This window comes from Oncorhynchus clarkii, chromosome 17, assembly GCF_045791955.1.
Source record: "Oncorhynchus clarkii lewisi isolate Uvic-CL-2024 chromosome 17, UVic_Ocla_1.0, whole genome shotgun sequence".
Classification (NCBI taxonomy): Eukaryota; Metazoa; Chordata; class Actinopteri; order Salmoniformes; family Salmonidae; genus Oncorhynchus; species Oncorhynchus clarkii.
The window spans coordinates 23,751,681-23,777,965 of NC_092163.1; the positions used below are offsets into that span (position 1 = coordinate 23,751,681).

Sequence of the window (26,285 nt, forward strand, 5' to 3'; positions counted from 1 at the left end):
TGAGTAAGAGGAGCCATTAGCCTGGCATATTTGATATTCTGCAGACTTACAACAGGGAATCACACAGCATCCCTCTGGAAATCCCAGCTCTCCCTCCCTCTCATTTGATGATCTGCAATGCAGTGCCAGGCTTTCTACCCTCCTCCTCCCCCTTTTTCTTCTTCAGCAATCTTTGCAGTGCCCAAACAGGGGGGCTATCCTGAGCTGTGCAGACTGGAAACTAAGCATACCATTACAGTCCTGCTCCTCCCACTCCTGCATGGGGTGAGGACACATTTCCTGCATCTCATTAAGTATTGGCTGAAGCCACAGCTCCATCTAGAGAGCACTATGTAGCCACTACAATTAAAGCTGCTTCTATTACAAAATGCACAAGGTGTACTAACCACAGGTTTCATAGCTGATAGTGAGTGTATGATTGGAAAAGGATACATTTCTGAGCATGGTGGGATCTAAATATGCTGGGTCTGTTTAAGTTGTGTCGCTTTTGAGCCAGTAGAGCACATTTTAGTCAAATATTTCCCCCGGGTAAAAGACTGTAGTGAGAGTGCAAAGCACAGCATAATAAAAGGTAATGGAAATTAATAGGCAGATATTCTTCCACCAGAAAAGCAAAGACTGGGATGTAAGTGAACTTAAGTTAGTTGGATCATCTATGTGCCCACTTCTTGTGGGGACATGACAGTTTGGCTGACCTCTTTCTACATTGTCCAATGGTTGTGTTTTTTATATTGGTCAAGTGCCGGATGTCATGGCAACGGGGCAAGTCAACCCCCTGATTGGCTGGCTGGCCAGGATCATCCGTTGCGGTTTGCAGTGAGAATTGCTGAGTGGACCCTCCTTTTTAAACCCCCCTCCCTGCCTCCCCCGTGGACTTCATGGCCTCCTATTATTTAGCCGATTTGTTTTTGCATCCTGGTTGAACCTTCTAGTGTGAAAGAAAAAAAAAACGATCAGGATCATATATGTGCCTTTGCAGGGACGCGGGGGGCATAACCTAACAAATGTGTGGGGTCAATTGGTAAGGACTGCTTTCCGTTTGTTATTCCTCCAGAGGTAGATACTTTAGGCGAGTACTGTAAGTGGTGTGCCTAAAGAAGAGTTGAAGTTGACTGTGTGGCTTTAAAGAGGGGTAGCTTGGGTGTGGATATACTAATGGCAGCAATTGGAGTTCCTCACCTCCATTTATAATACTTGAACTCTTAACTATTGCTCAGGAGTAAGAACCTCTCAACTCCTGATGTATTTAAGGCAAGTGCTAATAACTTGTAAGAAAGTAATTGTGGTATCTTGGTAGTTTTCATGCCAAACACAGACTCCTACGGTATGTTCTACTTTGAAAAGTTATTCTCAATGAATATTTTAGAGCTAGAACTATATTTTAACTCTTATCAGTGTTTGGAATCTTTAGCTACCAATGAGGAACATTTGTAATGCTATTGAAGAACATTTGCTAAGAGTGACAGTGTATGCCTGGTTGGTGATTAGGCAAATGCTTTAAGATTTGCACAGACACTAAGAGTGAGCTCCTCTTGCTAGTTGCTACAGGACAGACAGGAGAGAATGATGTCTGTTATCTTGCTTAACTGACTCAGGTGACTGGTCAGTAACAAAATGGCAAGATTTCAGCTCTCAGGTTGGGGGCTGGAATTGTAAACTGCATAATAGCAATCTCCTCACTCTCGCAAGTTGAGAGGGTGCACTATCAGAGCAGAAAAGGACAACATGGATGTATAATGTGGAAATACAAGGGTGTGGAAATATCCATTATCAACAAGAAATGTTCTAAGTGAAGAAATGAATGGAAGATGATTTTTTTTTAGCACTTGGTGAAATGTTTCGGATTTCCGACACTATGAGCAAGGACTATGACATTTATTGAACAACTACTTGAAAACGACCACACTTACTTTAACCTAGATGTCATGAAGAGGTCAGCAAGAGGTCAAGCACAATTCAGAGGGTTCACAACTAGGCTTCAATCAAACATGATATCTGAAGAGGCTCCTAAAGCTTTAGAACATTGATTAACGTACAAAATTAAACAACTCATTTTGAATTGAAGACATCCCACTTCTAACCTTGTACCACTTGAGAGGACAGAGAAAGGGGAATTCTATCCCGACCTCTTTCCATAAAGCTAATGAAAAGTGGCAATGGTGAGGGGGAAGAGGGAGCGGGGATGGATGCACTGAACAAACAATGTTGCCCTCGGTACATTTAACACCAAGCCCACGGAGGAACAACAATGGCTTCAGCAAGGCCATACCACATCTAAACATTGCTAGATTTCTCTCTGGCCAGTTTAGCCGCGCACGACCAGCAAAAGTCAGACAATTGAAGGTTTTATATTTTCCATCGTGCTCAGCAGTCAGAACTCGGTGGGGCTGCGAGGGGTCAGACATATGTAAGGGCTAAAAGGCACACCCGTGGTGCAGACTGCTCACACGTCTGCCGCTGTGCAATAGCAAAGCATGTGAGCTCGGTGTAAGAAGGTAGCTATGGTGCTTCGGTGAGGACTGTTACTGGTTGAGGTACTGTTCTGGTTTCTTTTTCAGGTTTACTTTATGGAAGCCTGCCACAAGTGAGTGCAATTTAGATGCCATTTGATTAGGTGTGATTCAAAGCTATTTCTGTTAGTGTAATCCATTGTCCCGGCCTAGTTGTCGTTCGAGATATCCTCATGCAACAGAGTGTGCAACAAAGTGGATGAAGTTTATTCAGTAGTTTGACGCCATATAGGTTAGGGTGGAAATGGCCGCCATACATTTTTTAAGATACATGCAGAACGTGCATGTACGGGTCTTTCAGTAGCGTGTGGCTGTGTGCCCTTGTCAGCAACCATAGTAACAAATTGTTTCCTCCAAGTATTCAGGTGTTTAAACTGTGCATGCTTTAAGGATAAGCAAGGTAAGAATATTGCATTAGTCTAAAATTCATATAGAAAAAAGGCTGGTGATATAGGTATCAGAGGAGATGAGATTGATGTGTGCGCATTGGCAGTCCATAACTTTACGGTAAACCCAAGAGTGTTGGTCACATAAAAGATCAAAAGTTCAGGTTGTCAGCCACATTGTTTTTAGCATGTTCTTTGCATATTCACATGCAAAAACAAGTTAATTGGGGGCAACGAAAAACAAGTACAACACAGAATTGGGCAAGGGACACCCAAACTTTGCAGCCTAAGCAAATACCTTGAGGTAATACACACACACACACACACACACACACACACACACACACACACACACAAGTCGGAAGTTTACATACACCGTAGCCAAATACATTTCAACTCAGTTTCACAATTACTGACATTTCATCCTAGTTAAATTCCCCGTCTTAGGTCAGTTAGGATCACCACTTTATTTTAATTTTCAGCTTTTATTTCTTTCATCACATTCCCAGTGGGTCAGAAGTTTACATACACTCAATTTGTATTTGGTAGCATTGCCTTTAAATTGCTTAACTTGGGTCAAACGTTTCGGGTAGCCTTCCACAAGCGTCCCACAATAAGTTGGGTGAATTTTGGCCCATTCCTCCTGACAGAGCTGCTGTAACTGAGTCAGGTTTGTAGGCCTCCTTGCTTGCACACGCTTTTTCAGTTCTGCCCACAACTTTTCTACAGGATTTGATGTCAGGGCTTTGTGATGGCCACTCCAATGCCTTGACTTTGTTGTCCTTAAGCTGTTTTGCCACAACTTTGGAAGTGTTCTTGGGGTCATTGTCCAATTGGAACATCCATTTGCGACCAAGCTTTAATTTCCTGACTGATGTCTTGAGATGTTGCTTCAATATATCCACATAATATTCCTCCTCATGATGCCATCTATTTTGTGATGTGCACCAGTCCCTCCTGCAGCAAAGAACCCCCACAACATGATGCTGCCACCCCCGTGCTTCACGGTTGGCATGGTGTTCTTCGGCTTGCAAGCATCCCCCTTTTTCCTCCAAACATAACAATGGTCCTTATGGCCAAACAGTTCTATTTTTGTTTCATCTCGCCAGAGGACATTTCTCCAAAAAGTACGATCTTTGTTCCCATGTACAATTGCAAACCTTGGTCTGGCTTTTTTATGGCGGTTTTGGAGCAGTGGCTTCTTCCTTGCTGGGCGGAAAACCACACTACAGGCTGATCCAACTTTGATGTAATGTCCTTAAAACAAGTCAAAATGAGGCTCAGTAGTGTGTGTGGCCTCCACGTGCCTGTATGACCTCCCTACAACGCCTGGGCATGCTCCTGATGAGGTGGCGGATGGTCTCCTGAGGGATCTCCTCCCAGACCTGGACTAAAGCATCCGCCAACTCCTGGACAGTCTGTGGTGCAACGTGGCGTTGGTGGATGGAGCGAGACATGATGTCCCAGATGTGCTCAATTGGATTCAGGTCTGGGGAATGGGCGGGCCAGTCCATAGCATCAATGCCTTCCTCTTGCAGGAACTGCTGAAACACTCCAGCCACAGGAGGTCTAGCATTGTCTTGCATTAGGAGGAACCCAGGGCCAACCGCACCAGCATATGGTCTCACAAGGGGTCTGAGGATCTCATCTCGGTACCTAATGGCAGTCAGGCTACCTCTGGCGAGCACATGGAGGGCTGTGCGGCCCCCCAAAGAAATGCCACACCACACCATGACTGACCCACCGCCAAACCGGTCATGCTGGAGGATGTTGCAGGCAGCAGAACGTTCTCCATGGCGTCTCCAGACTGTCACGTCTGTCACATGTGCTCAGTGTGAACCTGCTTTCATCTGTGAAGAGCACAGGGCGCCAGTGGCGAATTTGCCAATCTTGGTGTTCTCTGGCAAATGCCAAACGTCCTGTACGGTGTTGGGCTGTAAGCACAACCCCCACCTGTCGATGTCGGGCCCTCATACCACCCTCATGGAGTCTGTTTCTGACCGTTTGAGCAGACACATGCACATTTGTGGCCTGCTGGAGGTCATTTTGCAGGGCTCTGGCAGTGCTCCTCCTTGCACAAAGGCAGAGGTAGCGGTCCTGCTGCTGGGTTGTTGCCCTCCTACGGCCTCCTCCACGTCTCCTGATGTACTGGCCTGTCTCCTGGTAGCGCCTCCATGCTCTGGACACTACGCTGACAGACACAGCAAACCTTCTTGCCACAGCTCGCATTGATGTACCATCCTGGATGAGCTGCACTACCTGAGCCACTTGAGTGGGTTATAGACTCCGTCTCATGCTACCACTAGAGCGAAAGCACCGCCAGCATTCAAAATTGACCAAAACATCAGCCAGGAAGCATAGGAACTGATAAGTGGTCTGTGGTCCCCACCTGCAGAACCACTCCTTTATTGGGGGTGTCTTGCTAATTGCCTATAATTTCCACCTGTTGTCTACTCCATTTGCACAACAGCATGTGAAATGTATTGTCAATCAGTGTTGCTTCAGTTCAGCTTGGACAGTTTGATTTCACAGAAGTGTGATTGACTTGGAGTTACATTGTGTTGTTTAAGTGTTCCCTTTATTTTTTTGAGCAGTGTAGTTAAATCACACTAACATTATACTTAGCTTGAGATCAGATCTTGATCAAATTGCAAGTTAGCTGCTTGCTGTATAGTCTCACCTGAAGGGCTTCAGGTAATTGACAAAGTGGTGTTACTTATCCTGTACATTAGTACGTTTTCAGGACAGCAATATGATTATGTGAAAGGAGATCCAATAATGGTAATTTCAAATCCATTAACTGGCAGCAGGGCCTTTACTCGGGATGAACGATTAAGTAAATATCGTATTTGATTGCCAAATTGGGTCCAAGTTATTATTGATGTCTGTACTTATGAATGATTGCGTATTTCATCTGTGCAATTATCTTGGTCAATACTGCCTAAAAGAAAGAAAACAAGTATTTCACCTCCAAGCCTCATGCCTAAAAGTATTGACCATCTCGTTCCATGTTAAATGTGGAACCAGTAACAGACACAAGCTTCCAAGGGAAATTACATGCATGACTGTATGAGATTATTTTTCCTCGCCTTCATATATATTTACTAAAACAATGGACAACCTCTTGTGCAGATAGTCAGTCAGTCAGTAACAGTCAAGTTAGCGGTCATATAAAATGTACACCGTGCTTATATAAATGGTGCTGTATAAACTAGTGGATTAAGCTGTTACCATTCCCCCAGGTTTCCCAAGGGGACGCTACTGAGAAGCTGGCTCACCAAGTCCCGGCCCAGACTGCTGTTGCTCATCGCGGGGTTGAAAAGGCCTCAGGTGACCCTCATGCGGAGGAAAAGGATGAAGCGCACAAAAGTAGCAAAGGCCACGTAAGCGGTAAATATGGCTAGTGTTGCATGTAAGAATAAACTCCCTCCCCTCAAAACGGATGATTCTTAAATAGCTATACCCGTCACAAGAGATACCCAACCCCAACAGTTGAGATTGAGGAACAGTTATTGGTCTAAGGAAATGAGTGTGTGTTGTGTGTGGTCTTCCAACACTTAATAGAAACAGTACATTCTAATCATAAATGAATAATGCTACTGTAAAGGGATAAACAGTAACACTTTGTTTAAAGCCGACAGTGAAAATTCTTTATAACTTATCAGCATGTAGGGAGCCTTTGAGATGTCGTATTATAAGGCTTGCAATATGTCTAATCAAATCTTCAAGTGACAAAACGTAGTCAGGATCATTACTAGATTATATAAGACATAAGGAGGCCAAAACATGCTTCTGAGAAGTTTTGCATAATGTGTTATACCTGTTGATGTAAAGTGTAACTGGATAAAATATTAACTGTACACTAAAGTTGATGGTTAATATTCGGCTTAATAATTAGAGTTCTGTGATACCGACTTGTCGGGTTTCAAAAGCCAGTCAAGAAAAGAGGAAGAACTCAAGAGCAATTGTGCACAGCACACTTTCCTGTCCTCAAAATCCAGTAGAATGACTACCCAGCAGAGGTTCCAATCATACCCCAACGACAGACCACAGTTTACTGTAATTAACTAATATGCCAAACGGCCCTCCACATGACCATAGGCTATGTTCAGAATGGGGAACTACTTGCTAAATACATGAGCATGCAACATTGTACTAAACATACTACATCCGGTAGTGAATATGGGCAGGTATTCTGGGCGGGATTGCAAATGATAATGTTAATCCAACACCTAGAGGTCCCAAACTCTTGACAAGAATATTGTCATTTTACTGTAGAGTTATCTCTGTAGTAACTCTGTAGAGTTATATCTAGTACCTTGCTAGTAGGCTAGCTTGGGCTACAGCTAGCTTCCCATTCTCATGACAGTTTGATTTCAAACATCAGAATACTATCGCATCACTCATTAAGGATAAGTGTTGGCTGCTAAATATGTCAATCAGATCTGAGACAAATAGGGGCATATCTTTGGTGTTAGCCACAACTCCTTCCTCTATTAATGCCTTCTGGGATAGAAATAAACACTCCTGTGACAGTGTACAGTGATCTCATAGACCGATTCATGGCTAAATCTAAACATTGTTACAGTGTTATATCTACATTTGAGCCCCGGTTGCCGTAAACATTTTTACTTAACTTTGTAAGCGCTTACTTCTATTGGAGAAACTCCATAGATCCCCATATTCATCTTGTACTCCTGATGTGTGCCCTCTGCTGCTAGAGTCTCTGGTACTGTACTCATCTGTGCGACCTCAGTGGTAGAAAATATATCTAATTTTGAGAGCTGCAATTCTTATATAAAATCAGACATTCCTTGCTGTTATTCAATTTTGGGGAAAATGTTGTATGACATCCTGGTCTGTCAACCATACTTAAACATACATACTTCGTACACTGCAGCTAAACATTCTATGTAATTCTGAATACAGCCATAGTCTCTAGGATAGGATAACACTACATGCACTTGCATAGTGAAGATGGGGTGCAGTAGTTAAGTAAATCAATTTGAAGGCTTCAAAAAGGTCAGCACCCCCTCAACCTACATGGTCCGACTTCTGGTTGGCAATAAGATCTAACATACAGGATCAATCAACATCTTAAGAACTAAATTCCCACCAGCAGCATAAACTCCGATGCTAGTGGCATGCTAATGATCTGGCCCGTTTCCTAGTGGGCATCTTGCCTCTGTAATCATCATTTCCCATTGGAAGCAGTTAGCATATTGCCTAAGTAACCAAAGTGTGTCCTTTGTTTTTTTTTCTCCCCATTATCTTGATATATTATTGTTGCCATACCTAAATGAATATTGAACTATATAGGCCTGTTATAGCAATTAATCAGTTCATTTGTCAAAATACAAATGATGATCAAATTGAAAAACACATGTTCTTTGTCTTATAGAACCTGCAATCGAATGCCACATTTCACTTGAGGTCTTGGCAAAGAGGATCTCCTCACCGGAGTTGGATATGAAAGACGAAGACATGGAAGAACTACGTTTCGAATCTTTGTCGAAGCAACGAACTAAAAGCCAAAGCAAACAGAGAGGTTTACCGTCTTTTGTGAAAACAAGGGATCTGCAACAGAGATCTAGACCCCCTGATTAAATCGAGATCTTCTCCTACACACCCATTTGTATATCTCTTCAAATCCAAATTTGTTATGGTTCATTATAGTACAATGAGTGTGACTTGTACATTATTTACATCCAGTGGCATACATTTAGTTTAACAGAACTAACTATCGCTGTGTTCTTAGGCTATATATTTTCCAGTCAGAGAATGATTTGTTGTTTCACATAAGCAAAATTGTGTTTGAGTGGGTGAATAAGAAAATAGTGCCTCTCCATGGCTAGCAGGTGCAAATATCTAAACCACAGTAGGTACACACAATTAATGCAACTCTGGGCCAATGAAAGAGTCGCCATTAACAATCTGACCCATCATTTTTCCTTATTTTACATAAACCATCCAAGTGACTTGAAAGGGGAAAAACAGAGCGAGAAGGTGTTTGAGGTAAACATTCAAAAATCTCATCAAATTGTATTGGTCACATACTTTGCAGATGTGGCGAAATGCTTGTATTCCTTTACAAATAGGTAACAATTCTAGGCAACACTTTTACACTCAAATCATAAAGCCTATTTTTACAGTGCCATGGACAAGACAACATCTGATTGGCAAATAACATTTTGTTTATTTTTTTTACTACATTATCTAATATTGCCTATTGTATTTAGGTGAATGGCAAGCTTTCACAAATCAGGTATCATGAAATAACAAAGCACTTAAAATATCATGACACTGCAGTGTATTGGCAAGGTTTCAAGTAAAGCAAGTTAATATTTTGGTAAAGTTTATTTTACCAACCCAAGTAATACACCTTTTTTTTTAAATCAGATCATAAATTACAAACACTTAACCTCGCTAGCAAAAAAAGTTTGCACCATTTGAAAGTTATAGTTAACACAATTAACTATTTATAGATTCGTTTGTCTTACTTTTGTAATCCTATTGTCATTTTTGCTACCATGAGATGGGAAGCACAATGTCTCACCATACAAAAATATAAGTATCGTTTTTCACATTGATAGCAATCTTTGAATATGATAAATTACTCATTTTTCATGGTTACACTTTATACTAAGTTGTCCCATTTCACATGTAAATACATTCACTTCCGTTATACAATCTTCAATCTTCAAAATTGGAATAGTCCAAATTAACGTAGATAATTACTAAACTCTAGTTCAAGCTCTGGTTTGAAGCATACACATTGAAATTCCTCCAACAATACGTCACTCAGAGGAACATCAGCTTTGTTACTCATATTTACACTCATGCTGTAACAAATTATTTCTTAAAACAATAAATTGCCAACTTAATATAAAGTGCGACCGGATACATTCTCATGGATTCATGCGGTAGCTTTGTTTCAATGTGTATTTGTTCTAAACTGTACTTAAGTGATTCATGTTTTTAAAATGTTTCATAATAGTGAATTTTGTATTACTGAATTTATTTTATGCAAATGATCTACAGGGTGGAAGGGGAAACTCAGCATCAACCAGTGTTACCCAAAACTTGGTCTAGGAGAACTTGAGTATCTGGTTTTCCATCAACTCATTACATTCATTGTTTTTATTTAAACTGTTTGATGGCTTGGCTGGGTCTTTTGTTGCTCAAACAAGTCTCTGAAAGGATGGCTTGTAAAAGAAACCAGCATTCAAAATAGTTCAGGTTGGGGAAGCATCGGAATAATAAACCACTCGGATTTGGAACATCCTGTTGAAATGCAAGACTCAAAGTTGAGTCAACTTTTCAATTAATGGAATTCAATTGGACAACATATGGCTAGTAACTCCAGTGAGAATAGAGAAACTAAACAGAACAGCAGCATTAGTGTCACTGAGAATATAGGAAAGTGATGGCCCTCCTAGGAGTAAAGTTGGGACATGGATATACTAGTTTTCATTTGAACAACGTTCATATGCATTTGTTGCTGCCATTAACACTGAGTTAAGATCAATTCAAGCTCAGTTAAGATCAATTCAGAAACTAGTGGTTACAAATATACAGCACAAACCTTACGTTGACTGTTCAGATTGATTTTGCAAATTGCAAACTGTACAAATGTGGTCCACTTACAATATTTTGCATTAATTAGGTTGTGTACTAGTTTGGTCCCTTGGCCTAAATGACACTGCTCATTCACTCATTAGTGCAGAGAAAAGGAAGAGAATTTCACAACCACAGTTTTTTTGCAGAGCCAACACTTGAGGAATACACGCTTGTGGTAGAGGATTTGGGGTAACGTAGTGCATGCAGAAGAGAATAGCTTAGCTCCAAAACTGGGCGGCACTAGGCTTGGGTGGCTTGGTTATTTTGCAGTGAGTTTCTGCTGAATGAGTTTATATTTGAGCAGCTCTTGTTCAGAGACGGACGGTTTGAGGCAATCCAATGCTTGGTTAAAGTCTTCGGCAGAGAGTATGAGAGGAGTATCCTCGGTGTCCAGACCTGAGAGTGAAAGAGGGCGAGAGAGAAAAGGAGGGGCAGTGGAAACAATACAAAGGGGGTAGAGAATATAGCAGAGTAGAAGGGGGTTGTGGAGAGAAAGGAGAGTGTGAAAGAGATAAATAAGTCCCTATTGCACTTGTTACTAACGCTTGAGGTTGCCATAGGGCTCTAGGAACTGAGACGGTCACCTCTTAAAATACTATTAACAGTAGATATGACATTGGTATTTAGAAAGGATGATATGAAAGAATGGTATTTTATATATTTTCCAATACATAATTTATAATGGTTTAAGTTTTTGTGGAATGAAAAATTCATAGAAACAATTGCCACAAATTTTGCACTGTAGTAAAAACTTCTGAACATGACTCTGATCTCGTAATGTGTCCGTCCACGTGTTGCCAAAATAAGATGCATTCATATTATGATTTGTTTCTACAGTACATGATACGAGGAGTTTGTAGGGATAAGACAAACGCAAGAATTCAGCTGATAAACAAAATGGGTTTACAGCAATGAGACTATGGATTTTATAGGCACATTATTTGGATAGATTGTCCACATGGATTTGATTTTAAAAACGCCAAAACGATGTTTTTTAATAAATGGACAAGATAAAGATACCATTGAAGATTCGCCATTCTATTTACATTTAAATATTAAAAGTGGAACTGTTGTATTTTCAAATGATTTGACCGTTTGTTTAGCCCACTCGTGTGAACAGTCAAGGCAATCATACATCACAGTTTTCCATGCTTCTGTTTCAGGCTTTCAAATTCCTGTATTTAAGCTAAAAAAATTGTTTTTACACCTGAAGGAGGATTTTTAACCGAACTTTACAAGGAAAATGTACATGTCTCCATTTGTGAGGGCCAAACGTACCGTCGGTGACACGTGCAATCTTCCTCTTAATGGCAGACATCATGGCGTCGGAGCAGAGAGCATACATGTCCGCCCCTGTGAGCTGAGGAGGGCAGCGTTCCACTATATCCTGGAGACTGACGCTGGGGTCCACCTTGAACCTGAGAGGACAGAAACACACAGAAACACATAGCAATTCACATACAGCACAAACACCATGTTTGAAACACACTTCTGCACTTTAACCTTGATTCTGCGAGGATAACTATTGAACAAAAAAACACCAGTACTTTTTACCAGCTTTTTGCTGTTCACGTTTGACAATAAATGATAATCAGGCAGGACACACATACTTTCTGACTATGGCCTTCAGAACTTGCAGCTGAGACTCTTTGTCTTCATTGATCCCAACATACACCAATTTGTCAAACCTGAAAAAGCAGCAGAGGAAACCATAAGGTCAAAAACAATGGAAAAGACAAAAAAAAAAAAAGGCTTTTAGAACAATAAAGTACAGACCCATCCAACATCTAAAAATATGACTTTTTCAGAAGGTACATGCCTGTAGGCGTATACTACATAGACATTTGCTTTGTGAGGAGACCCACACTGATTGACTAGACAAACCGTCATTTGAATCTCACCTGCCAGGTCTGAGCAATGATTGATCGAGCAGGTCTGGCCGGTTGGTGGCTCCAATCACAAACACGTCCCCAGAGGAGTGAAGTCCGTCAAGCTCAGCCAGGAGCTGAGAGACCACCCTAGAATTAACAGAGATCAGGTTCAAACAAGGAAGAGGATGAAGTTGTCCTTAGGCACTGAGCTATGATGAGTTTTCGGTTGTTTCCCCCAAACAATTAAGGTCAGAATTTGGGGAGGGTAAACTGATCCTATATAAATAGAGGGAAGCAGAGTTTTACAAGAAAAGACAGTCACTGATCTTCTGAACACGCAAAACACCTTCATGATATTTTAACGCTCCACAAAATGACAGTGTTTCAGTAGTAAGATTATTCAATATCCACACACTTTCATTGGCCTCATTGAGAAAAATTTCATGTAAAAAAGTCCAGTTTCACCTACGGAAAATGTAGGGCGACTCTGGAGCTCCAAAATAACCTGTGTTTGTTGCATAATATTTTATGACATGATCTAACCGCTTTGCCGAAATGTTTTTTTTTTTTTAAATCATAATGATCATTTTCAGTGGTGTATTGTCCAAAAATCAATCCCACCCACCTGTCCATGACTCCACCAGAGTCTCCACTGCGCCCTCTGTTGGGCGCTAGAGAGTCCAGCTCGTCAAAGAAGATGATACAAGGGGCCGCCGCTTGAGCTTTGGAGAAAACTGAACGAGAGAGAGGAAGAACCATTTTATTGGAAATCATATGTACAGGACAGTCACATCATAGGGCATTGGCTCTCACAAAATGTAGACTACCGTTTAAAAGTTTGGGGTCACTTAGAAATGCCCTTGTTTTTGAAAAAAAAAGCACATTTGTTGTCCATTAAAATAACATCAAAATGATCAGAAATACAGTGTAGAAATTGTTAATGTTGTAAATGACTATTGTAGCTGGAAACGGCTACAATTTGAATGGAATATATCTTGAATGGAATATAGAACAAGAATAGACTGATGAGTTTCAGAAGGAAGGTATTTGTTTCTGGACATTTTGAGCCTGTAATCGAACCCACAAATTCTGAAGCTCCAGATACTCAACTAGTCTAAAGGCCAATTTTATTGCTTCTTTAATCAGGACAACAGTTTTCAACTGTGCTAACATAATTGCAAAAGGGTTTTCTAATGATCAATTAGCCTTTTAAAATGATAAACTTGGATTAGCTAACACATCGTGCCATTGGAACACAAGAGTGATGGTTGCTGATAAATGGGCCTTTTCTAAACAGTTTCCAGCTACAATAGTCATTTACAACATTAACAATGTCTACACTGTATTTCCAATAAATGTTATGTTATTTTAATGGACAAAAAAAAAAAAAGTGCTTTTCTTTAAAAAACAAGGACATTTCTAAGTGACCCCAAACTTTTGAACGGTAGTATAAATGTGTATATTTAGACTTGACCTCTTGCCTTCATTAGGCTGTTTTCAGACAATGCAACAGGAGCATGAAGAAAAACAAGCATAAGGCAGTACAAAAGTAGTAGTGAGCTTGGATCCTCTGCAAACAATTTGTTTGATCTCACAGGGAAGTGTCGGTCAATAGACCTTCATCGGGGTTTTACAGAGAGGTGTAAACTGCACTTACAGTTGATTGCATGTATTCAACTAGGGCCCGATTTAGAGTTGATAAGCGCGTGCAACGCAGTGTGACGAAACCTTACTGGCAAGCCATGTGCCGGGCCCAGGGGAGTTGAACAAACAGCCATCTAACTCCACTACTACACTCACCCTCTCTCACGTTCTCCTCGCTTTGACCCACGTACATGTTGATGAGTTCCGGGCCTTTGACACTAAACGAAGAGGAAGACAAAGCCATCAGGATTCAAGCACAATCATTCAGCTGAATGTGTGGAACAAATATGGATTATTTGCTTATTCACCATGCTCATTACCCGGTGTCCAGGCTCAGGGGGGTGCAACATTACAGAACAATCGGATAGAAATCTATTATGTAGAACAGACACTTCTCCATCACTTAGAATAGGGAATGTTGGCTCTATATAAGAAATGTATCTGCAACATTCCGTGACATTTCTCCAGCTTTCTCATCCCTTTTTTCCCCCTGACACCAAGGTCATGTACAGTTGGGAGAAAACGTTGCGTGAAAACAGGGAGGTGCTATCTGAACCTGTCCAATAAGAAACACTTTTTTCCCGTTGCAACTGTTTCACTACAGTGTGCCCTACTGAACTTGACCCAGTCATCCAGTCTCCTCTGGTTGTCTCCTACCTGAGGAAGGTCATGGAGCACTCTGTAGCCACAGCCTTGGCCAGCAGGGTCTTGCCTGTGCCGGGAGGCCCGTAGAGGAGCAGGCCGGCGCGGCGCAGGCCCAGGGACAGCAGCTCGGGCCTCTCCAGGGGCAGCTGCACCGTGTCCAGGATCTCCCGCTTCACCTGCTGCAGGCCACCAACGTCCTGCCAGCGCACACTGGGGATCTGACCACACACACACGCGTTACACTTCTCCACCATACACAGTTGATCAGTGTCAGTAGTCTCCTCTGAGCCAGTGAAACATGGGCTACAGTCTAATTCTCTACCCATCTCGTGAAGTGTGCACTCGTACACTTCCACTCATTGATTTAAAAGGAATGGACTGGTATGAGGAATATGTGGGAAACTCCCTCGAGCCATGCTTGTAACAAATCAAATGACTTTTAAATGCATGAGGGGGAATGAACGAGTGAAGGGAAGGGTAGAGAATCGTAACAGAGACATGGGTTTCATCTAAACTGCTAAACAAAACAAAATCTAAAACAAAAATATTGTCTCCTTATCTGTCCTTTATCTGCACTGACTGGAAAACAATATGGTGGAAGGTCATCATTAGACTGGCTTTCACCTGGTCAGTTCTTTCAGGCCAATGCAATGTAGGAGAGGAGGCAAGGAAGGGGACGATTATTTAGATCATTTGAGATATAGTCGTGCGCCCCATTTTCGGGGTGTACCTTCGGGGCTCCGATGGCCTGAGAGTGGGCGTCTTGGAGGGTCTCCAAGGCATTGGTGAAGTCCTGGGCCAGGACGGTTACCCCACAGGCACAGAGGTCCTCTTCCTCCTGCACACTGGCCCCCTCTGGGAAACTGAACACAAATGCCTGCCTCAGTCATTCTGTAGTGGTATGATGTCCTTTTGAAATAATTCATTTTTTAAAGTAGTAATATGCAGCCAACAGAGAATCACAAGGATTAGGACACAATTATACAACATAACAAGTACAACACATTGTGCATAGTTGCTGGAGTTCAGCGGATATTCAGTGGGGAAGAGGAGAGCAATTGCAGGTGTACGACTCACCAGGATTGGAGTATCCTTGCGTGGGCAGATTTACCAGCCTGAGTCAGCAGTGCACTGAGGTCCCCCAATAAAAAGCCCTGTGAGTCGAGAGAGGGAGGTATAGAGAAAAATATAAAAAGAGGATAGAGGGGGAGGTGTTAGAAGGATCATCAAAAGTCATGGTCCTTCCGAATGTGTCTTCCACAAAACCAAACTCACTTCCATAGATTCTCAATTGGTCTTTAAACCAATCTGGTGCCTTTTAAATCCTTGAAGGGGGATGTGAACAAGTAAACAGAAATATTGGGGAGAATCCAAATTGGGCTGGTGTCTATGAAGTATGAATATAATGGATAAAACCATGCTATGGATCTCACCGCAGTGTGCTTGGCCAGCCTGGCCAGGTTGACGTCCCTTCCCAGGGGCATGCCTTCGCTGAGGCTGGCCAGCATGGCCCGGCGCTGCTCCTCACTGGGGCTCTCTATCGACACCTGGTGGATAAAGGCTGCCATCACGTCAGACGACAGCTCCCGGGGTTTACTCACCGCCGCCACCACGACCACGCTAAGGGGGAGGGGGAAAGAGAGGGGGAGAGAGTGACTGAGGTTATAGACGTAGCCGTTCCTTCTTTGCCTTCATTCAATGATACTAAAAGTAACGTTTTGTTTCTTGTTGTTGCAATAAGGTCCGGTGGCTCAATTCAACTGAATTCACATTGCGTTATTTACGCAGTAGGTCCCATTTATCTGACAACAAAAAACAAATACTATTATCACCATGTAGATGCTTCCAGTAATCAGAATAAGTAGTGTGGTCGAATAAAGTTTTATGGGTCACATACACATGATTAGCTAATGTTATTGCGGGTGTAGCGAAATGCTTATGCGGATTGAATAACTACACTGTTTATATTCTGCCATATTACCAGTCACCTTGCCCTGGTTAAATGCGGTGGTTTGCGCTTTCAGTCTCGAGCAAATTCTACCTTTCTATCCACGGTTTCTGGTTAGGGTAGGTCTTAATAGTCACAGCGGGTACTACATCGCCTATACACTTCCTATTGAACTTAGTCACCATATTTGTGTATGCGTCTAGGTTATTTTCGCAAGCTACCTGGAACATATCCCAGTCCACGTGATCAAAACAATCCTGAAGTGTGGATTCCGATTGGTCAGACCAGCATTGAATAGTACGAAGCACGGGCACTTCCTGTTTGAGTTCCTGCCTATAGGACGAGAGGAGCAAGATGGAGTCTTGCTCAGATTTGCCGAAAGGAGGGCGGGGGAGGGCCTTGTAAGCATTCCGGAAGTTTGAATAGCAATGGTCGAGAGCCTTAGTAGCGCGAGTAGGACAGTCAATATGTTGATAGAACTTCCGCAGCCTAATCATCAGATTTGCTTTGTTAAAATCCCCAGCTACAATGACTGCAGCCTCAGGATATGTGGTTTCCAGTTTGCATGAATCCCAGTGAAGTTCTTGAGGGCCGTCGAGGTTTCGGCTTGAGGTGGGATGTAAACGGCCGTGGCGATGACGGAGGAGAATTCTCTTAGGAGATAATATGGTCGGCATTTAATTGTGAGGTATTCTAGGTCGGGTGAACAAAATGACTTGAGTTCCTGTACGTTCCTAGAATTACACCATGAATCGTTAATGATGAAACACACCCCTCCGCCCTTCTGCTTCCTGGAGAGATATTTATTCCTGTCTGCACGATGTACTGAGAATTCTGCTGGCTTCACCGACTCCGACAGAGTATCCCAAGAGAGCCATGTTTCTGTGAAACAAAATATGTTATAGGCCACGATGTCTCTCTGGAAATAAATCCTTGCTCTAAGCGCATCAACTTTGTTATCCAAAGACTGAACATTAGCGACTAATTAACTCGGAAGTGGTGGGTGGTGTGCGAGCCTCCTAAGTCGAACCAGCAGGCCGCCTCGAGTGCCTCTCCTCAGCCGCCGATATTTTTGGGTCGGCCTCTGGAATAAGTTAAATTGCTCTGGGGAGAGTGAACAAAGGATCTGCTCCAGGGAAGTCGTAATCCTGGCAGTTCTGGGGAGTTACCGCCACTCTAATATCCAATAGTTCTTCCCGGCTGTATGTAATGACAAAACTTTTCCTGATATAATAATGTAAAAAAACGAAATACTGCAAAGTTTTCTAAGAGCTAGTCGCGATTCTGCCATCTCCGTCAGCGCCATCTTTGTGTGTGCACACGCGCGCACAGGCAGAAGCTTACAGTAGTAGTAACAAAGGCACTGCATAAACATAGCTATGACCGGGATCGACTGAATTCTAGCCTTGGTTAAGATGTTAAGATGGATGGGCTACCTGGCAGGGGCGTGGGCAATGAACTGGCACAGGGCGGCTATGACCCTGGCATCCTCCTCGGCGCCATCCCTGGGCTGGCCCAGCAACTGCAGGTTCCTGAGCAGCAGGATGCACGGCCGGTGGGCCTCAGCTCGCTGGAAGACAGACTTCATCTTCGCCTCACAGGAGGCGGCTGTGTCGGCGCAGAGGGTCACGCAGTCCACCTGCACAGGGGCAGAGAGAGGAAACTTTTGAACATTTCCAAACATTTGACGTAAGCAACTTAAGACTAAAGTTAAGTCCCTTAACTAAGTGTGAGGATAGCCTTAGATTTGATCTGCTTATGGACTGAGTTTTCCACATGAAATGATTCATATTACTACCTCAATTCTAATGGCTATAGAGCGAGTAACCTCATAAAAACTAATACATGTACATTAGTATTTTAATTCAATATTGTAATAAGCCAGTTGTGTGATTCTGAAGGGTACCTTCACTAAGTGCAGATGGAGTCTACGGCATGCAGCTCTGACAGAGGTGAATTTTCCACTGCCACTCGGTCCCAGGAGGAGGATGGTGCAGCCGCTCATCAGAGCAGCAGAGCTTCAAAAATAAGTTGATACAAAAAAAGTCAGCATAGTGATACAAAGGAGTGGGGATAACAGTTATTCTACATACATTGTCTATGACTAAATCTTGTTCACTTACACTTTACATATTGTTTACCGTGTTGCCCTGGGTCTGCGGTATCAGCTGACATATACAAGCCAATAATGGTAACCGGGATGATTTGAATTGCATTTATGTTCGTGTCTGTTTTCGGGAAGATGCCCAGGACCGCATTTACTAGACACCAAATAGAAAACGGGGAAGGACTACCTGACCTTCCAATAAGATGTCCGATAAGAAACTCTCGTTTCTGTTGCAAAGCGTTTTAAATCGCAAAACCTTTTGCACTAATGAATACAGCCCAGTTGTGTAAAATGATGTCATCCTGCTGAGTTAACACTGACCTTTCATTCATGTGGGGCTGGATGATAGTGGAGAATTGGTCCACGGTGCTGGAGAGCCCAGGGGGAGACAGGCTAGTCCAGAGGGAAGGCTCCTCGCCAACAAGGGAACAGGGAGCCAGGCTATTGGTGGAGCCGCCCTAAAAGGACAAGTAATATGCATGGAAGGTCTGTGTCAGTTGCAAAAAGTAAACTGGAGAAACCTCATAATTTTGAAACAGGTGTTTAAAGCAGCAAAAGAGTGTAGGAGCGGTTGCTAAATAACTGTAAACAATTTTAGCTGACGAGCTAATCATCTTGGCAAACAGTGGGGTGAAATGACCTTACTTATCATTAAATTAGCCAACGCAAATGTCTCTGCTAGCAAATGCGATGTAGTCTCCAAACTTGTAAGGGGTCTAGTCATGTTTACTTTGATGTTTGTGACATCTCTTCTTTTAAGCTCGTAGACAATCCTCAAAAAGGGCTTTAGCTTTTGAGATACCCTTGCCCAAGGTATAACAAACAGAACCGTGCTTTTCCATATCTCCCATTATTGAAATGGATGGTTGTATCGCAGACACTGAAAACTGTCATTTTTTCAGTCAAAGGTTCCTCTGTGGATTGGATTTGTTTAGCCCCTACTGTCGCAATTACGTTGGGGGGGGCCTAGACTCCAAATCCAACATTGTGTCCAAAATCCAATATGGCTGGCACATTTCCATTAAATGGTGGTTTAATCACCTGTATAAGTTCACGTTTTAAGAGATACATTTTTGTGATTTGTGTACTATGCTGCACTGTACTCAAGACTATTTGTGTGTACTTCACCTATGTTATAAATCCAATATGCCCACCATATACACTCAAACATCCTTGTCTGGATATATAAAATGGCAGCAGACTGCATGGCATGGCAGCCCCAAGTATTCCAAGTCACAAGCCTCTTTAACGATCAATGAGACAACCGGGAGGCTCCAACAAAAATATAATCCATCCCTGGGTTCTGACACTCAGTCCCTAGCTCTACAACTTCCCCCCCCCCCACTGTGGTATAACATGCCACTCCAGGATTGGGCTCTTAAGTCACCTACTTATACATTTAGAAGTGAGCTTTGATTCATTGCTAGTGCAATTTGTCTGCCTGAATCAAACATGGCCTCCCGCTGGCTTACTGCATTTGTGATGCACAATGTTCCGGTGGCTTTTATCCTGTTCAGGTTGAGCTGGCACATTGCTTCTTCCAGACAAACATGCCCACCATACTGGCAGTCTGCCCTGGAGTTGCTGTATATATTGACTTAGTGACAGCTATGGTGTATGAAGAGAATGCAACCACACATGACAAGCGCGTAAGGCTGGTGTTCACTACAATGAACCAACACAACCTGACACTCATTGACAAGAAATGCCATCAACTTTGTGGGCCTTCACATGTCATAGCAATTGAACCTCTCCAATGTCAATACCATCTTGAATCTCCCAGAACAGTCCTTGATAAGCCCACTCCAGCATCAGTCCTTCCCTCAGGCACTACTAGAGACACCATGGAACTGTACTGCCGCACATCAGGCCATTCACAGCCAAAATACCATCTGGAAAATGCTGGTGTGCATTGCCCTCATATGTACCCATTTTGCTACCAATCTGAACTGGACTCACAAGAATTAGCTTTCATGCTCCTCTGCAACCCTTTTACTGTCCATCAAATCCCAGGGATCATCTTCAAATGTATGTGTGTGGAACTGTGCTGTCCCTCAAAACCAATGCTTCTTAATCACAGTCTATGACCTAGTTACACTAGCTAACCTCTACATAACCTGAGGTCACCCTCACAGGTTCTTTCACACTCCACATCTCCTGCTGGGCATACCCCTCTGTTATCAATGCCAACCTCCCACAGTTAATATCGGACAAATTACCATCCTAACTGACTTCCAAAGGAATATAAAGAAATATGTAGGGCATGACCTGCAGGACTTTTTACCACATTCAATATATAAAAAATAGTATGTTTGTGACAGCCGTTTCACAGACTCTCCTTACAACCAACCAGTATCCCAAGCATCATTCAGGCTGGGACAACATTCCACTTAGTCAATAGGTTTCTTTGGTATGCAAGCTGCATCTGCTGACTGACAATACTGATCACCCCACAGCCCCAATACCCCACCAGTCATACAGGAAGGAGACTGCTCTTGTCGCTGCAGCTTGACAAGAATGACCAGTTAGCTGTGCAAGCTGATCAGGACCCAAAACTACAACCACCACTGGCTACAGGTCAGGCCCCAGAACTACAACCACCACTGGCTACAGGTCAGGGCCCAGAACTACAACCACCACTGGCTACTGGTCAGGGCCTAGAACTACAACCACCACTGGCTACAGGTCAGGGCCCAGAACTACAACCACCACTGGCTACAGGTCAGGCCCCAGAACTACAACCACCACTGGCTACAGGTCAGGCCCCAGAACTACAACCACCACTGGCTACTTTGTCTTCTCACTCTGTAAGGATACACTCATGTCTTGGTCACCTCAAAGACTATGAATCAACCTTGCACACTTAGTTTAAATGGGGAAAAGGCTATACATACACTACTAGAGTAGCTGACTGTTGTATTACAGTTGTCGCGTGCTTGCAGTTACACTACAGTGTGCATATGTAGTGAAGGAGAAAGGGGTATACCTAGTCAATTGCACAACAATGCATTCAACCTAAATGTGTCTTCGGTATTTAACCCAACCCGTCTGAATCAGAGAGGTGCGAGGGGATGCCTTAATCAATATCCATGTCATCGGCGCCCGGGGAGCAGTTGTTGTTGGGGGTTAACTGCCTTGCTCAAGGGCCGAAATAAATAAATAAACATATACAATTACAATAGCCAGAACATCAAAATACATGTAACTGTATGGATTTTTGTCAGGCAGGACCATACAGCACTGAATGAGAACAAATTTAACTTGGAAAGTTGTCTATTGAATAGCTACCAAAAAGTGAAGTTTACATTTATAACTATTCATAGTTGATATTTCCGACTATTGTATCTGTGTGTTTACAGCTCTATATTTCAAAGATGCATTAAGACATCCTAATGCTGTTTGTTTGTGTATGTAGGGCAGACAGCTGACTACTTGTATTTACGATTTTAGCAATATCAGAGTTTGCAATATTGGGTTGCATGAGCTTACGTGACCCACGCCCCTCCAGCCGGGCATTACTCTGCACTTTTGAGTTAAGGGGTGTCACAATATCTATCAAATTTAAACACTTTTGCAGTAATGTATTTTTACAATAATGTATTTGTACATTTTTACATGCACATCCCATTTCATATATGGGAGAACTTAACTTAAAGATATGTGAAAACATGGTCGTGTTTTGTTAAACCTCAGGTAGGGGTATCTCAACATTTTAGGGGCCTTGCACTAGCCTAGTTCCAAGCGTAGGCCTATTGAAATACATACTTCACTACTCAAAAGAGCAAGACATAAGTAGTATTGAATGTTCACTTTATGCATGCAGTCTTAAAACTGTCTGAATCTGGCTATTGATGTGACATTTTATGTAAAAAGTTGAAACGTACCATGTATAGAGATGTGTGGACAGTGTCTGCAAGGTAAGGACCTTGGTCTTCCTCCTCTGTAGAGCCACAAACCTTTTTCACTTTGAAATACACAACCGGCCACCTAACGAAAGTTCAGAGTTCGAAGTAAGAAAAGTGTCATTGAATACCCAATCATGTGCTCATGTTGATTTGACTTTTAAAGCAGTAAGATATGGTGGCACGCCATTTTATCTGACACACTATAGTAGTAGTATAGGAGAAACATTTGTTAAATCATTGTGGTCAACCTCCATCGGTTGTTCCTGAGGGTAAATGGATAAATAAGTGTAAGCATTAGTCTGCTTGACGTGTGGACCTTGTGATTCCCTCAGAGTTGCTCTCCAAGACTTCAGGATGCCCTTCAGATGGGATGCCCAAAACACCACCCAGCTGCACAAGTCTGGGAGAGAAGAAACAAAGGTCAAAGATAAAAGGTCAAATACAGCACGGTGCGTGCAAAACAAATCCTACAGGGAAGACACAACAAAACAGCAACAGAATGAAGCACAAACCAAGACCAGAGACGCATTCATTAGTGCACAAAATAGAAAAATATTTTGCAACCAACGGAAAATGTAGTCCCTCCCCAATGTCAACCCATTCGCTTCTGTTAGGTTACTAATTAATACAAAACATTTTTAGAATTAGTACAGATAGAAGGGCAGAGTATTTCACTAACCTTGGTATGGTAAAGTGCTCACAGAGGATACTGTCAAAGGGACCATGAGAACTGTATTCTGGGGAGATGACAGCATCAATGTGGAGTTCTTTGGCTAACAGCGGTGATGCTGATCGAGAGAGGCTCTCAGAAAGCTGAAGACCTGACTGAGAAACGACCCGGTTCCATCTCTGAGATAATTCAAAGAAATGGAGCAAATAATTCAGCATTATGATCATTATTATATGAAGACAAATCTGTGTCCCAAATTGTCAGTAGCTTGGATGTTCCAGGATTTGAGAATTGGCGTATATGTGCATGCACATCCCTTTCATATTAAACATTCCCTTTAACCTATTCAAATTGATTTGAATATAAACTAAGAAGAAAAAAAGTTGAGTTGCAATGACAACCTGCATGCAAATGGACATGGAGGACGTCGCACAACACTTAACTTTCAACTAAAATGTAAGAACAAATATGTACAAATATTTACTCACCTTTATTTTCACAGCTCTGCTACTGACTGGCACTGGCTCTCCGTTCGACAAGTTGAACCAATGAGTCGGCGATATGAAGCCAACGTTGTCTTGAAGGTCCAACTCTGCACACTTGCTGAAATCTGCCACAACAACCGAGCCGAGGTGGACCATTTCGGTGCCCTTAGATGGCTCTTTGCCAGGTGCGTTATCATCCGCTTGCCCGAGACTTGGAAGGGACTCGCCTCTGTAGGACGTCTTTGTCATTTCTGATGAGCAGTTAAACCTAGACACCACTACCCACTCACGGTTGAATAACCCGAGTTTGAGCAGCAACTGTTTGCTTACGAAAACAGTACTGTCTAAATCGATTTTAGCATCGCGCTTATCCACTAGTACAATTCTCCCTTGACGGTACAAGCGACGAATATCCACGATTCTGACATCCAGCCTACACTCCAGTGCTTGCAAAAAAGCGGATAAACTCGAGTCCAATACTTGCCTGTTGTCAAGTAAAGAGCTTCCCCCGCCAAGACTATTCGCGTAGTGTGCAAAATCAGAGACAAATAGCGAGGTCAAATTTCTAGTAGCCAAAGCATTCGAGGTCTCCAGTGCACCATGTTGCGCAATGTCTCTGCAGTCGGTGACCACCACTGTTGTGTTGATTGTTATCATCCCCTGCGTTATAGGTGTACACTCCAACACAACTAAGTCGAACAGAGAGTGTTGCACTTGAGATATATCATCTCCAAGTAAAGGGTGATAGGGAAGTGATAGCGAGTCCCCTTGTCGTGCCAATAGTGGTTGACCTTGGCACGAAGCCAGTACGAGAAGTCCATTGGAAAACTTTTCCGAGTTTGCCCACTTGAAACTCTGTCTTGTTCGTGCCCCTATAACAACTTTTCTAAGGGAAAACGGTGACAGTGAGCGTACAACTCCCCTTATATCATCCTGGAGACCATAGTGTTTGAGAAAGATCTTACTTGTGTACAGTTTTAAAGTTGTGTCGTTTCCATCCGATCCACAACCTGACGCCTCCTCTGTTGAGTGCGCGCAGAGCAAAACGGCAGTTTTCCCGAGTGTCTGAAGCTTCCGTGAGGTGAATAAAAGGGTCGAAGTAGGCTCATTGCAACTTGGAAACGCATATCTAAATTGTGACTTGATAACAAGCACGTGTAAAGGATTTAAGTGCGTTGGAAATGTATCTAAACATGACAGTTCTACCTGAGCTGCCATGTTGGGGAAAGCGCATGCGCATTGGGCAATATTTTGTCCGGAAGTGAAAGCACTTCGTGTGAAACAACTCCTTCCGAGATGTTCCTTTGATGCTTGTATACAAAAATTACTTTTGCAATCTATAGACCTACAAAAAAAGTATCCGTAAATAACAAAAATGAACTATCTCTGAATAATGAAATAAGAAAAATGCACGCTCACAGCAGTCGGTGACCGGTGGCTACTTTGTCTTCTCACCCTGTAAGGATACACTAATGTCTTCTTGGTCACCTCAAAGACTATGAATCAACCTTGCACATTTAGTTTTAGTGGGGAAAAGAAGGCTGTACATACACTATAATTTGGGATCAAATATGCTCTGAAAGCAAACATGTTGACATGAGTACCCTGATATCGGGGAATTTGTGCCATTCTGAAAAAATTGTTAGATTACTACTAGAGTAGCTGACTGTTGTATTACAGTTGTGGCGTGCTTGCTGTTACGACACAGTGTGCATATGTCGTGAAATCGAAAGGGGTATACCTAATCAGTTGCGTAACGGAATGCATTCAACGAAATGTGTCTTCGGTATTTAACCCAACCCGTCTGAATCAGAGAGGTGCGAGGGGATGCCTTAATCAATATCCATGTCATCGGCGCCCGTGGAGCAGTTGTTGTTGGGGGTTAACTTGCTCAAGGAAAGAAAGGCATATATATATATATAGTGCCTTGCGAAAGTATTCGGCCCCCTTGAACTTTGCGACCTTTTGCCACATTTCAGGCTTCAAACATAACGATATAAAACTGTATTTTTTTGTGAAGAATCAACAACAAGTGGGACACAATCATGGAGTGGAACGACATTTATTGAATATTTCAAACTTTTTTAACAAATCAAAAACTGAAAAATTGGGCGTGCAAAATTATTCAGCCCCCTTAAGTTAATACTTTGTAGCGCCACCATTTGCTGCGATTACAGCTGTAAGTCGCTTGGGGTATGTCTCTATCAGTTTTGCACATCGAGAGACTGACATTTTTTCCCATTCCTCCTTGCAAAACAGCTCGAGCTCAGTGAGGTTGGATGGAGAGCATTTGTGAACAGCAGTTTTCAGTTCTTTCCACAGATTCTCGATTGGATTCAGGTCTGGACTTTGACTTGGCCATTCTAACACCTGGATATGTTTATTTTTGAACCATTCCATTGTAGATTTTGCTTTATGTTTTGGATCATTGTCTTGTTGGAAGACAAATCTCCGTCCCAGTCTCAGGTCTTTTGCAGACTTCCAGAATGGTCCT

General features: G+C 42.6%; 1 protein-coding gene and 1 long non-coding RNA gene across 4 annotated transcripts; one reads left to right on the forward strand and one right to left on the reverse strand.

Annotated features, from left to right (window-relative positions):
* Positions 1–828: 828 nt before the first annotated feature.
* On the forward strand, positions 829–11,538 carry LOC139370566 (uncharacterized). 3 transcript variants are annotated; one of them, XR_011627144.1, is made up of 3 exons: positions 829–1,021; positions 6,139–6,286; positions 8,298–11,538. It is a non-coding gene; the product is annotated as an uncharacterized lncRNA (long non-coding RNA). The 3 variants fall into 3 exon arrangements; XR_011627145.1 differs by lacking the exon at positions 829–1,021 and adding an exon at positions 2,455–2,534; XR_011627146.1 differs by lacking the exon at positions 829–1,021 and adding an exon at positions 2,512–2,584.
* Positions 10,681–25,026, reverse strand: LOC139370560 (peroxisomal biogenesis factor 6). Its single transcript, XM_071110133.1, has 17 exons — positions 23,795–25,026; positions 23,316–23,485; positions 22,953–23,036; positions 22,616–22,718; positions 19,053–19,189; positions 18,531–18,642; positions 18,061–18,263; positions 16,110–16,296; positions 15,754–15,830; positions 15,407–15,539; positions 14,689–14,894; positions 14,188–14,249; positions 13,013–13,121; positions 12,418–12,534; positions 12,127–12,204; positions 11,795–11,934; positions 10,681–10,912 (listed from the first exon to the last, which is right to left on the reverse strand). The coding sequence occupies exons 1-17, from the start codon at positions 25,007–25,009 to the stop codon at positions 10,776–10,778; spliced, it is 3,270 nt and encodes a 1,089-aa protein (XP_070966234.1). The 5' UTR covers positions 25,010–25,026; the 3' UTR covers positions 10,681–10,775.
* Positions 25,027–26,285: the final 1,259 nt, after the last annotated feature.

Coding starts and splice junctions, on each gene's coding strand:
- LOC139370560 (XM_071110133.1), bottom strand. CDS start 25,009: ATGGCAGCTCAGGTAGAACTGTCATGTTTAGATACATTTCCAACGCAC. Junction 16,297..18,060: donor ATTGCCCACGCCCCTGCCAG/GTAGCCCATCCA, acceptor CCTCCCCCTTAG/CGTGGTCGTGGTGGCGGCGG. Junction 15,831..16,109: donor GGCTGGCCAAGCACACTGCG/GTGAGATCCATA, acceptor CTCGACTCACAG/GGCTTTTTATTGGGGGACCT.